At 35.2% G+C, this 14,459-nt stretch overlaps 2 protein-coding genes across 2 annotated transcripts in view; both read right to left on the reverse strand.

Moving 5' to 3' along the window:
• The window catches only part of LOC136026397 (cyclin-L2-like), a 39,581-nt gene extending 34,757 nt beyond the window's left edge, over nucleotides 1-4,824 (reverse strand). Inside the window, exon 1 of the mRNA XM_065702952.1 lies at nucleotides 4,554-4,824. Within this exon, the coding sequence (XP_065559024.1) occupies nucleotides 4,554-4,811 (258 nt within the window). The 5' untranslated portion in view covers nucleotides 4,812-4,824. The remainder of the gene's footprint in view (nucleotides 1-4,553) is intronic.
• LOC136026395 (protein DENND6A-like) overlaps nucleotides 1-14,459 on the reverse strand; it is a gene marked incomplete in the record, with an annotated part of 240,547 nt that overhangs the window by 115,154 nt on the left and 110,934 nt on the right.

Here is a 14,459-nt window from a genome sequence, read left to right on the forward strand (position 1 = left end):
GCCCTGTCTGGCACCCTGGGTTGACCAAAGACCAATGCGCTAAAATTGAAAGCATTCAAAAAAGAGCAATAAAAATTATACTAGGGACATCCTATACTACATACAATGAAGATTTGGCTAGACTTGAACTTGCTACATTGGAATCACAATGTCACATCCTTGCCATGAACCTTGGTCACAAGTGCCTTAGTTCTGATTATCTTGATGTCTTCTTCCCCCCTTCAAGGAAAATCCCCCAATCCTTCCTAATACAACATTAATGCTCATAGAGCTCCAAATATCCAACTTAACTTGCATCCCCAAATGTTGACCATGAGATACAAAAATTCTTTTGTTCCCCATTTGGTTTTGCATTTTAATAATTTATTTTACATTTCTTTTTTTATGTTTATCCCCTAACATCTGTTTTATCATTGTAACTGTTATGACTGCTTATGCTAGCTTATGTGCTATTTTAGCCAATAAATCATATTCTATTTTGTTCATAAAAATGCACTATTTCACTTTACACCTTCCCTGGTGGATAAAATTACAGTTTGCTATATATATTCCCATTAAATTTTGCTGTTTGAGCAGCACTCCCTGTTGAGAAGATAGTCTTCAGACTTTTTTAGGGTATGATAGGTAGCACAATAGTGCTGCCTAAGTAAAAAGCAATGTGGGCACTATGTTTTTTTGTGTTTTTTTTTTTTTTAGACCAGGGCACTTTGTTTTGAAGGAGTATTGTAGAAACTATAAAAAGGGCTCACTTGAATGGAAATGAATAATGCCCTTTTTAATAGTCAAAAGTGATTGGCTGGACCACCCCTCTTCTGCACCCATTCATTCCCAAAACAAATCCAGCAAAATTTTTAGATAGTCATTTGGTTCAGCATAGTTGAAAGGTCTGGAAATTACATCTATGAGAATAACAGCCCCTCCCCAAAGCCCCCAGGACAGGAGTTTTATGTTATGCTCTAGGAGCATATAAGGCTTTTCTAGAAAGGGTGGTGATATAAAATTTGGAGGGTGCTTATTGCATTGGTAGATACACCCCTCACAGACTGTATTTTCCCAAAACATATCTGGCAAAAATGTTGATATGGCCAATTGTTGCTCTGGATGCTTCAAAATGGGCTCATTCAATCAGAAACTGAAAGGGCTAGTGCCTTTTTTAATAGTTAAAAGTGATTGGAGGGAAACCAGTCCCTCCCCTCTTATGGCCACACATTCAATCAAAATTGTGAGATAGTCATTTTATTCAGCATAGTTAAAAGGCATGGAAATTATGTCTTTGAGGATGACTGAGGACACAAAGCCCTTGGTTGATAATTGAGGACAACTTTGGATCAGATGGATCTCATTTGATTCAAAGATTTAGTGCCCTTTTTAAGATTCAAAAGCGAAATGGAGGGCAATCAGCTACCCCCCCCAACCCTACTATTACCCAAAACACATCCAATTGAAATTTTAAGAGAGCCTTTTTTCAGCATTATTGAAAGGTCCAGTTTAAGAAGAATTGATGACGCTTCTTGACTACTAAGGTTCCTGCGTCAGCCCTGCAGTACATTCATGCAGCATGATTCGATCTCTGGGTCCCATATTACCAAGCTAAGGTCAAATCCACTACACCACCACAGGACTGAAAGGTCCAGTAATTATGTCTTTGGTGATGTTAACTTCCCCACAATCCTGTCATCTGTATGCAGCTTGTCAAAAAGGGTGTAGCAACAGGGCTTGCTGTGAGGGATGTTGATCTAACCAAAAGAAAATATTTGCAGCCTAATGCTGCCCCTTCTAATCATACTGCTACTGCCACTACTATTAAAATTAAAGGTATTAAGGCAAACAATCTGGAATATATAGAAACTGTATGGAACTAAATCAAAACACACTATGCCCACAATAGTTGTCAAGCAGGCATACTGGAAATGGTTCAAGAACAGTTGATGGTATTAAGCTGAAACTTTCAGTATCTATTGAAGGGGTGTTGAAGAAACCAAAGGTGCTACGCATATATTGCTGCTATAACTACTGCCACTACACAAGCTAAGGGCATTAAAGTGAAGCTTTTAAGGAATATTTAGGCAGAGGTTGAACTAGATCAAAACATAATCACAATGGTAAAATAATCAAAAAGATTATTGAAGATCAGTGCCCTCTAGAGGGAGAAGGAGTGGAGACAAATAACTCAAAAAATTTTGCACCAATAATTCAAATAATTCCATTACTGAGCTATGAATTATGTAAACATACCACTCAATGCCTTTTTTATGCTCTTTCTCAATATAATAATTGCTTTACTTAGAAATTCAATTTTAAGCCCTTCATAGACCCTTAAAGGTGATACCTTTTCTCTTATTGGCTAGAAAATGGTTAAAACAGCAATTATTACTTCATAATATGCCAAACAGTTGAAGTCTTAATTTGATTAATGGATACACAGGTTGAAACAAGATTGATATTTGGCAAAATATAACCTTTGATAGGACAAAAAAGGCATATTTAAGGGTCTTTAAAGGGTTTAAAATTGAGATTCCAAATAAAGCATATATTGTATTTGAAGTACCTACTTCCACTGAAGAGTATATATAGGTGGTATATATTAGCCAACTGGTTGGCTAATCTACATATGCCTAATACCTTCAAACAAGGTTTAGTAAATAAACTGACTGCTGAAGGAACTAAGCCCTGCTATTTCAGCACCTCTGGTAAAATTATTTAACTTGTTGCTAACACAAGGAAAGCTTCCAAGGGATTGGAGGAAGGCAATATTCATCCCAATTCATAAGAAGGGTAGCAAAACTTCAGCAGCAAACTATAGACCTATCAGCCTTACCTGTGTGGCATGCAAGGTCATGGAGAGAATTGTCAAAAAATACATCATTAACCATCTTGAGGCTAACTCACTCATCAGCAGCAGCCAGCATGGTTTTGTTCTAAGAAATCAGTGGATACAAACCTTCTTGAGTCTTATAGTCTTGTAACTGACCTACTAGAAAAAGGAGTACCAGTGGATATAATCCTGCTAGATCTAGCCAAAGCTTTGACAAAGTTTGTCACTGCTACCTCATTCACAGGCTATGCACCCTGTCTCTTAGTCCAAAAGTGATCAGTTGGATCAAGGATTTTCTGAAGAACAGAATGCAGCAAGTGAAAGTGACCACTGGACCAAACAGTCATGCACTCTCTGATGAAGTCAAAGTCACCAGCAGGGTCCCCCAGGGCAGTGTCCTGGGCCCTACCCTGTTCAATATATACATAAATGACCTAGCCCTTATCATCAGTAACAAAACCACTCTCTATGCAGATGATTCAAAACCCATAGGTCCTGCCAATACTCCTTCTGCCCACCAAACCCTCTAAACTGATCTTAATCACATGTACTCCTGGATCAAAAGATGGTTGTTGGAATTCAACACTGAAAAATGCAAGGTCATACACTTTGGACACAATAACCCCCAGCAACAATACCTAATGACCCAAAACCCTGGGAGTCACCACATGCTGGAGCATGTTCAGGAGGGGAGAGACCTTGGAGTTATTGTAGACCCCTAGTTGAAATTCAGCTCCCACTCACAGAAGATCTCAGCCAATGCTAGCAGAGCCCTAGGCATCATTAAACACAGCATTACCAGCAGAAGTAGACATGTAATCACCAAGCTCTACAAAGGACTGGTAAGACTGTATTTGGAGGTGGGGACCATCCTGGCCACTCCTTGATTCAAAAAGGACAAGGTAGTGCTTGAGCAAATCCAACAAAGGGCCACTAAGCTGATTGCCGGTATGGAAAACAAGCCCTACAGTGAACAGCTGAGGGACCTCAAACTCCCCTCTTTAGTCTATAGGCAGAAACATGGGGATATGATCCAGGCACACAAACTCCTCTCTACCAATCTAGAAAATGAGCTCCTGGAGATTGACCCCTCTCACATAACACAAGGACACCCAAAACAAATATCCAAACTTCATGCAAGGACTGGAGCAAGATGCAGCTTCTTCTCAAACCAGATTGTGAGTCTCTGGAACAACCTCAAGGAGAACACTGTTTCTGCTGAATCAACAGATGTATTCAAATGCTGTCTGGATGCTGAGTGGAGTGACAAACCATGGAGATTTGACTGGGATGCACCAGAATCTAATCAACCATGTATGCAACTGTCATCATAAGGAGTGATTCAACAGGATCAAAGTCCTTATTTCACTCCAAGCTGTGATTTAAGATAATTTCATAGAGGAGAACCCATTGATATGGCTTAATATTCTACTCAAATAACAGGAATTGAATTTTCAGAACTTAAACCAGAAATGGGGAGTAAAATTCTAGCTTAGCTACTTTTTGAAACTTACAGTAGCCTAATGAATCAAAGGCAAAAAACATACTTGGAAAGACATAAACAACATACATTTCACTTGAAATGTTGGTGTCAAAACAACTACTGTATTGCATGCAATAGTCTAGACAAAGGACTTTCTAAAAGGCAACAGGTTTTGCCCAGTATCCAAAGAGCAGCAACTTAGCTTATTCAATACCTGCATGAATTTTCGGAATAAAAGATAACATTCATACAAACCTGTGGTAATCTCAGCAGTATCCCAGCTGTTTGTATTAAGTCACAGCCATATATTCTCAAATCCATCTCTATTTCATGGTCTAGACCATCTTTGGAGGAAGGAGTAGAGTCAAGTCTTTCTGAGGGAAGAAGGCAGTTTTCAAGGGATATTATTACTTTTCCGTAATCTTTCCTCATTGAGTTTTGTTTTAGGCCGTTTTTCAAGGGTGTTATTCCTGGAAGATTGTGAGAAATTAGCCTAGAAAGCTCAGCGGCCATTTTAATAATGATGAAAATGGTACAACATTTTCAAGATGAAAAAGGTTTACATTTAGGTAGCGCTACAATCAAATATGCGGAAAATGTGTGTCCGCACGGGACTACTTGTAAATAAATCTTAAGTAAACTAGAAACAAAGTAATAGAAGATACGATTTGTCTATTAGGAAGCAGGAGGATTTATAGTGATACAATGCTAATTCAGTTTTACAATAACTGCACCTTCGCAACCATTTAGAAAATGGTATTTTGGTTGATGTCATCATCTCCATAACGTCCAAAGATAGTCTCAGAACCAATTCATAACTTTTTTTCAGGCACATCTCCATTGTATTGAGAACACAATGTAGACAAATAATTTTCACAATATTATTGATGACTCTACATAAATTCCCCAGGGGTTTGATAATTCCTCCCCAATATGGTATGTTATATACAACTAAACTAGACAACTTCCCTCTTCCCTCTTTGTCCCTTCCGCTGAGACTTTAGTATTTATTGTTAAATTAGAAACAACTCAACGAGATCATTGCTTTCGTCCCAACATTCTCATCCTATCTTCCATATTTTTGTTGCTCTCCTACTTTCACTCATTTTCTATTAAACTGAAACAGGGGTTAGCGGCAAACAGAAAATAAACTATCTTCAAAGAAATATTCTTGATTTGAATGGCTCCATTATGAAATTCAAATAAGCCCCAAGCAATATTTGGAGAGAAAGCCCAACGGGGTAGCCAAAGCAATTGAGGCAACAACCATCAAAAAAAAAAGAACAATAGGGAATTCTTTTCATAAGACAGTGGAGTGATTTGAATGAATATTTCGATCCTATATCCAAGGGCCGTCCTCAGCAAAACATAAATATATAAACGGAAACAGACCCACAATAACATACAACCATTAAAACTAAAATGAAGATAAAATAAAAAAACAGTCCAAGCATCCTTACTTCAATGAAGTTCAAACAGGACTGATAAATAGAGTAAGGTGAAACAAGGCAATTCATTGAAATGAAAGAAAAACATTTAAAACACGTTTTCACTGCTAATCTGACCTTTCTGGCAGCTAACCTTGAAGGTCTTTTTGTGACTTGTTCAGCGTTAGTGTCTACTGGTTTTTGAATATACTTTTTAAGATTGTTTTTAATTAAATTAGCGTATAGAGCATTTAGTGCATATTTTCCCAAGTCCCTATTAAAGGAAATATTATTATCTATCAAGTTTGATTTGAATTGCTCCGCTAACAACTTGCTTTATGCCTAGGTTATTTTTATTGACAGATAAGTCTATCTATCATTTGTCAATTGATACAATCCACACAAAATTGATACAAGGTTTTATTTTTCTAAAAGAAAATATTCAGAACTTTATGGACCTAATTACTGCATTGTAAGTATGTGCTGGCAAGGTTAGGGCAGTAAGGGTGGCCGTTAACAGCTATGCCTAGGCAATTGCTAATTAGAGCGGATAGTTCAAAAAGTATTTTGTAGCTAGGTTTTTTGAATACATGGCTTTTAAAAACAGATTGAAAAGAAACCTTAGCAATATTAAAATTTAGACCTTTGGTGATATCATCTTTATGCTGTTGCAGGCGTTTCTTTAAATTCTGGTGAGTTCTACCCACATAGTATTTGCCACAATCACACGGTATTTGATAGACCCCTCTTTGGCGAGTAGCTGGGGTTTTATCTTTACCAGAGTTAAGGATATTAATGATTTTGAATTGCTTGTAAATACTACATACGTATTATTTTGTGCACTAAAATTCATAGTGGTTTTTGGGATGTATGGGAGGTAGATTATATTTGAGGGCTTATCAAGATTCTCACATTGTAAAATACCATTGATTTGACGGGAGTGTCTTTTCAGTCTATGGCTAATTGTATTATTAATATGTAAAATAAGATACCCGTTTCCAACATGTATGCCCCTGATAAAGTTTAGTTCTGGTGTCATGTGAAAATCAGAGAAAATGTTTAGGGCGCGATCGAGATTACTACAGCTATTTTAACTTGTTGAGGGTGATTTGATTTAAAATGAAAGTATCTATTGTTTTGTGTTGGTTTTCTGTAAACAGTTTTCTGTTAAGTTTATCTATGATACAAATAATTAACACATCTAGGAATGATATTTTATTTGCAATTTCAATTGGTAAGGTAAACTGTAAATTTCTGCCATAATTATTAAGGTGATCAATAAAATCGCTGAGTTCACTTTCCGTATAATTCCAAAGTGATATTTTGTCATCCATGTATCATCCCCAATAGATATGTTTCATGAAATGTGAATTTAACGCCAAATTTTCTACACGTTCCACATAAATATTCGCCAGTAGCCCAGAGAGAAGTGCTCCCATCGGTAGACCCTTTATTTGCTAATAAAAAGAATTCTTGAACCGAAAACGCATTGTATACTTGTTACAGAGTTCAATCAAGGTCATTATATTATATTATGATGATATAATTAGATGTATGAAAGAAGCTGAAAAAATTGCGGTTCCCGAGGAACGTATTCGTATAAAAACGCGGAAATCTATATGGGCTGCCGATCCTGAATTAAAGAATTTTAAAAATAAGGCAAAACTTTGGCTTCGAATTTGGGTTGATTGTGGTAGACCTATAACGGGGTCTGTTGCGGATATAAAGCAGAAAACAAAGCATGATTATAAAAAGTACCCTAAATCTATTCGTTATAAGGGTATGGAATTTCCAGCCTCTAAAAAGGATTGGTCTAAATTGATCAATTCTGAGAAGCTGGATAAAAGTGATCTTTGTAATAGTGATTCGATTTCTAATTCAACTTGGTATGTTTACTATTCGGGAATTTTTTCCAAAATCAATTTTTTTGTGCAGTCACATTATTCTCGGTTACTTTCTAAAATTTTACCGCCTTCGCATCATCAGGGCCATATTATTCCAGTATCAATAACTGCTGTTGAAAATGCAATTAAGCAACTGAAATCTTCATCCATTGATATTGATGGTATTAGTGTAAATAATATAAATCCAAAGTGTGTTGTTCTTTTATTTTATTTGCAGTTGTTGTTCTAAATGTGTTTAACATCTTCTCTGGTTCCGGATAGCTTTCTTTGTGGAAATGTCACCTCAATTCTAAAGCGGGGAAAACTCCCTTCTCAATGTTCATCTTATCGCCCTATAACCACTACGTGTAACTTGAGTAAAATCCTTGAATATATTTTAATTCCTCATTTAAATGAAAATATAAATTTCGGATCGAATCAATTCGGGTTTCAAGCTGGTATTGGTTGTCAACATGCACACCGTGTTCTTTCTTCCGCCCTTAAGAATAGCATGGCTGAGGGGTCGCCACTTTATATGTATACTTTGGACCTTTCTAAAGCTTTTGACAATGTAGTTCACAGTCAAGCTTTTTTTTCCCTTTTTAATAATGGTGTAAATCTTTCAGTCATTTTTCTTCTTCGTATTTGGTATGAGAATTCTTTCCTCCGAATTAATAAATCTGTATCTCCGTTTGTCTGTTTATGTCGAGGTGTCAAGCAGGGAGGGGTTTTATCACCTAGTATATTCAAAATGTGCATTTCTGGTATTTTAGATGAAATTAGATCAAATTATTTTATTGGAGTCTCAGATGTTTCTTATCTTGCTTATGCAGATGACCTTTTACTTTTGTGTAAAAATAAGCAAAGTCTCTCCTTTATGGTCTCAAAAGTTTCACGTCTATTTTCTAATATTGGTCTTTCTCTTAATGTTGAGAAATGTGAATTTCTAGTTTTTAATGGTCCGACTTCCTCTAATGCTTCCTTAGCTTGTCGCGGTTTTTCAATACCCTTTGTTTCCACCTTTCGGTGGTTGGGTATTACTGTTTCGAATTCAATTTCTTGCCTACAGCAGTGCACTGTTCGTGATGTTCAAAAGAAAATTCAAACGGGCTATTCTAAGATAGTTGCTAATCGAGGGAAGTATAATAGACGTGCACTCGGTGGACTATATGCTACATTTTGTGATCATTCTGTCCTTTATCTTTCTGGTCTTTATCCCCTTCTAAAGAAAAATGATGTTAATCAGATTCGGATTTTTTATTTCAGATACTGTAAATTTTTACTTTATCTCCCCCCTTGGTATAGCAATAGGAAGATAATTCGTAAGTTCGATGTCCCTGATATAAGTGCAAAGTTGGCCCTCATGTATGGAAGGATGTCGGAATCAGCTTTTTATCGTTTATCGCCTCATCATCCTTTGGTCCGTCTGTTCGGTTAATCTCATTGTAGCGTAATGTTTTTTCTATTTGTAGTGTATTTTACTTGTAGTGTATTTCATTTGTTTTTCTTTTTGTTACTCCACAAGTGCCATAACTTGTTATGATGTGGGTTAAAAATAAATTATTATTATTATTATTATTATTATTAAGACCTTGCATTTTATTCTTGTAGTTGAAACTTCTACTAAATGATAACTTTCTTCTATTTTATTTTTTAATAACTGCTCAGACACTTCCACATCAATGTTTATGTACAGAGAAACAATGTCAGAACTACTTACCATTGTATTTTCTGATATATTTACGTTTTTTAGTTTTTAGACTAAATCTATCGAATTACTTTAAGTTTGATTTTTGAGAATAAAGCAAAGGTTTGAAGGCTGTACATAACCATTTTCCAATATTGCAAATGAGGACTTTTGAACAAGCTACGATAGGCCTTAAGGGAATGGCTTTCTTATGAAATTTTGGTTAACTATAAAATTTTGGACAAAAGCTGTCACAGGGAAAAAAATTATTGCATAATTGTATGGTGATTTTACCATTCGGTTTTAGATTCTTTAATGCATTTATAATTTTATAAGCAAATTGATCAGCATGATCGTGAGTTATTGTTGTATATTTTTTCATTTATTTTCTTTATTTCCCTCAAAAAATGAGGAGTACGCTACTAAAAAACGGAAAAAAAACGTTTTTACTAAAAAACGGAAATAAATTGTGGCCTAAAAGGTTAATGTTCGCCTTATCTTCAAATGTTTTATATTTTTTCTTTATACAGACTACAGGATCCTTCACATTAAGCTTTAAAACAACCTCAGTGTTACTAAACGAAAGGGGGAAACCAAGTAAAAATTTACAAAATTTAAAATAAGAAACTTTAATGGGCGAAAGATCAGAAGGTCTGAAATTTCGGAAGAGGGACAGGAGCAATACGTGAGGCAGAGCAACAGCGCTATACGTACGACCAAGGATATGTAGTCTTGTTATTTAGATGTGAATAAATTTTATTGTCATAATCTGTCCTATCCATGACAACTGACAACAAGAGAATTGCCTTTATCTACTTTAGTTATTATAATCAACGGATCTTTGCGGAGATTAGATAATATTTTGTGGTCATGCAAATTTTCTGGTGTTATATTAGCAGGAGATTTAATCTTTTTTTTGGGCTGTTGTAAAGGTTATTTATAAGACACACCCTAACTTCGTCTGGGTCAAAAACAGATGCATAATATTTGTGCAAAGAAGACTCTTGAGAGGAAACTATATCTGCCATAGGAACATGTTTCGGAAGGAAAGCGAATTTTGGACCTTTTTCAGGAGTTTAAATTTTTTTTTGGTTCAAGCTTTCTAGGAAAGAGTAACAATAGCAGGTCCAGGAATGAGTGAATCATGGAGTATAAATACGGCTATTCATTGAAAATTCGTATCGTAGGTTTTCTGATTTTTTAATAAGTCGTTCCTTCAATAAGCGGAAATTATGACTAAACAATTTTCTTTCCAATCTAGCAACCTGACAAAAATCAATCGAGGACAAATTTTTAAATAAGCATTTTTCTAAAGATTTTCTTTCAGAGGAGATAGTATATCTTTTTATTGTCCTCAATAATATGTATTAATGTTTTTAATTGTAATGTATGAGCAAATTACTCTTTTTCAGGATATTTAATTATAACCTGAATCTTAACTACTTTGAAATAAGATTTTTATTTCTGCAGGATTAGAAGTATTTTTGTAGGTTAATAGTTTTAGCGCGTTTTTTGCTGAAACTAATGAAATAAAAGATATAATTGGTAAACTGCTCTCTCTAAGCAAGTGGACTTTCAAAAAGGTGACAAAGTAATATGTCAAGAACAAATTATATTAATAAGTTAGGGTAAGTTATGACGGCTTTTGAACTAGCAAGAATAAATTTTGTGTATAGTTTTAATACTACCACTACAGTTACTGTAACTAATGACGCTTAGGGTATTAAGGGGAACATTTAGGGGAAGTTTCAATTAAATGAAGAACTAAATACAGGCAGGTTTTCAAAAGGGCATATAAGCAATATCATAGGCAGCACTAGTCTATAATTACTAGAAATATCATTGAAACTTGTACAGGAGCTAATTCCATTCAAAATTAAAAGTTCTAGTGCCCATTGTAGAAGTAAAAAAATATTGTAGGGCAAGCAGCCCTTCTCTCGAGTCCCCTCATTTGCCAAACAGGTTCATTCAAAGTTTTGGGACAGCAATTTTAAGTATAGTAGAGCGGTCTAGCAACTATGTCCTTAGGGATTTTGATCATGTCAAACCTCAACAATTATGCAATTGTCCCACTATGTTTTAAAGTAAATTTTGCTTTAAAACTAAATCTAAACGCATTGGGTTTATGGTGGTCAATAAGTTACCTCAGCAATATATTGAGAAAGACTGGGGGTATTAAGTTGGAAATTTCGGAGCTACTACTTTTCCTTCTTCTGCTCTTATAATTTAAACACATAAAAAGGGTTTAAGTGTATCCAGGCTGTGAAAGAACATACATAGAATCTTTTGGGAAATGATATCAAGTTCATTTTTCAGGTCAACCTGAGGAGGTATAAAATGTGTCAGGATTAAAAATTGATGACAAATTTTCTCCGACATACAAATAAAAAGCCAAAATATGAATTCTCATAGAAAAAAAATTAAAAAGATATAAGTATTTTTTCCACGAAAAAGACTAAGTCAATAAAAAACTAACAGAAATTAATTCAAAAAACTTTTCCACAAAACAAGTTTTACAAAAAGTAAAGAGCTCCATTAAGCCAAGAACGAGCAGAAATAAAGTTATATAATTTTCCAAGCTTAAAATTACCCCAAATCACTATCAATAAATAAATGAAACTAAAAACGAGCAGAAATTACAATGAATAGCCGAGTCAAACTCAAAATGAGCAAAAACTAACATGAGTAGGCCTGATAACCCCCTCGCCTTCTCAACACTAGAAAATAACTTGCGCTTTACTGAAAACAAAACACGTTTTAAATGTTTTCACTTTTTTTTATTTTGATAAATATAAAATTATTAAAACTTTAATGAATAGATATCAGTATATGTAAATTAAACTGACTATTCACGATCATTAGTTTTTGTTTCAGTAAAGCCCAAATTATGTAGTGGTCTTGTGAAGACATGGGGGTTATTAGCTCTACTCATGTAGATTTTTGCTCGTTTTGAGTTCGACTTGACTATTTATTGTAATTTCTGCTCGTTTTCAGTTTCATTTATTTATAGAAATAGCGACGAAGACCACACTGCCTTTCCATAACAGACAAATACAAAGTAAAAACAATAGGGAAAATCTTTTCAAGACAGTGGAAATCAGTTCTGTGAATATTTCGGCCCTATGTCCAAGGGCCGTCTTCAGCACAATACGAGAACGAAAGAGAAAATATGTATATATAAATGAACTTACATTAAATTGTGAGAATCAAAACTAATATTTTTTTTTAAAACAGCCATAGCATCCTTACTTCAACGAAATTCAACCAGGACTGACAATTTCTAACAAATAACATCGAACAATGCATTTACCAAAAAAAAAATATGTACTTGAAAATATTTTATATTTCAAAAACTGGAAAAAGTATTTAAATGCTTATTTATAGTACGCAGAGCAAAATGTAGTTCAATGTGTATTTTTAAGAAAATGAAAGCATTTGAATATGCATTTCAAATTCATGTACTAATTCAGCCTTCTCCCCCTCCTTGGTTAAATATTGGGTAAAAAGAAGACCTTTTTAATTTTGGACAAACCTGTAGTTAATTCGTTTTCATCAAGAGTTCAATATCGCAAATACTACTGCTACTAACAAGTAAGTGCAACAGAAAGCCACCCGAAGTGAAACACGGCAAAACACTGCGTCGGTTTTTGGCTATTTCGTGGTTGCGGTGGCTAGCTGCAACCTAGTAAAGGACGAACCGTGCCCGTTGTAACCAAAATTAAAAAATGTGCTTAAGAAAACACTAGCTAATGACAAAAAATTGCCGTTTGTAGCTGAATTAGGAATTGTAAATATTATCTCGATTAGCTTTAATAGTAATTATTAATTAACTGCAAGTAAGGAGCGACATTAAAACTTAAAACGAACGGAAATTATTCCGTATATGAAAGGAGTCGTCCCCTCCTCAACGTCTCGCTCTTTACATTAGAATATGAGGGGGTTCTCCCGCTCGTCAATACCTCGCTCTTTACAATAAAGCTTCAATTTGGTCCCAATTCTTTAAGAGTTACCTCTGAATCACAAAGGCCATAGAATAAATAGTTGAAATTACTAAAAAATACTTTAGCGTAAAGAGTGAGGTATTGTGGAGAAGACAAACCCCCTTATAGACGTAATGATTTCTGTTCGTTTTAGGTTCTAATGCTGCTCCTTTCTTTCACCTGAAAAAACTTTTTTTTTGTTTATTTTCTCATTTTTTTTTTAAATGCTAGAAAATCCTGCGGTCCCTTCATCGAAACTTTATTTCCTCACGATAAATTCCTCCATCGAAAGATCCTCCCCCGTAACCCCTCCCCCGACCCCCCTTTAACGTGAAAAAGCCCCCTAAAAACGTCTGTACACGTCCCGATAACCATTGCTATATGTAAACAATTGTCTTAGTTCGTAACTTGCAGCCCCTCCCCCGGGGACTCTGGGGGATTAAGTTGTCCCTAAAGACATAATTACAAGGTATTTAGACTATGCTGAGCAATATGGCTATCTCAAAATTTTGATTCAGTGACTTTGGGAAAACAATGAGCGTGGGAGGGGGCCTAGGTGTCTTCCAATTTTTTGGTCACTTAAAAAGGGCACTAAAAATTTTAATTTCCGTTAAAATGAGTCCTCTTGCGATATTCTAGGACCACTGGGTCGATACGATCACCCCAGGAAAAAAAAAACAAAAAAAAAAAAACAAAAAAAACGCATCCATGATCTGTCTTCTGGGGAAAAAATATGAAATTCCACATTTTTGTAGATAGGAGGTTGAAACGTCTACGGTAGAGTTCTCTGATACGCTGAATCTGATGGTGTGATTTTTGTTAAGATACTTTGACTTTTAGGAAGTGTTTCCTCCTATTTTCTAAAATAAGGCGTTTTTAGACTCAAACAGTTCGTTACCACAAACTGTTTGAAATGTTATTACGATACAGTTTTTATGGGGATTTTTGAAAATAGTCTTAAACTCAGGGGCGTATCCAGGATTTTATTTGGGAGAGGGTTTTGTTGTTTTTTTTTTGGGGGGGGGGGCTTGAAAGATTTCTTTCAAGTGTATAAAAAAATCTATATTCGTTTTTGTTATGTTTTTTAAGAGTCGAACAAACTATTTTTTTTGGAAGGGGGGAGGTTCAAACCCCCTTCCCATAAATACGGCCTAGCCTCTTCATAAATGGCATCGAACTAAACC

Source organism: Artemia franciscana, chromosome 4 (assembly GCF_032884065.1).
Source record: "Artemia franciscana chromosome 4, ASM3288406v1, whole genome shotgun sequence".
Lineage (NCBI taxonomy): Eukaryota > Metazoa > Arthropoda > Branchiopoda > Anostraca > Artemiidae > Artemia > Artemia franciscana.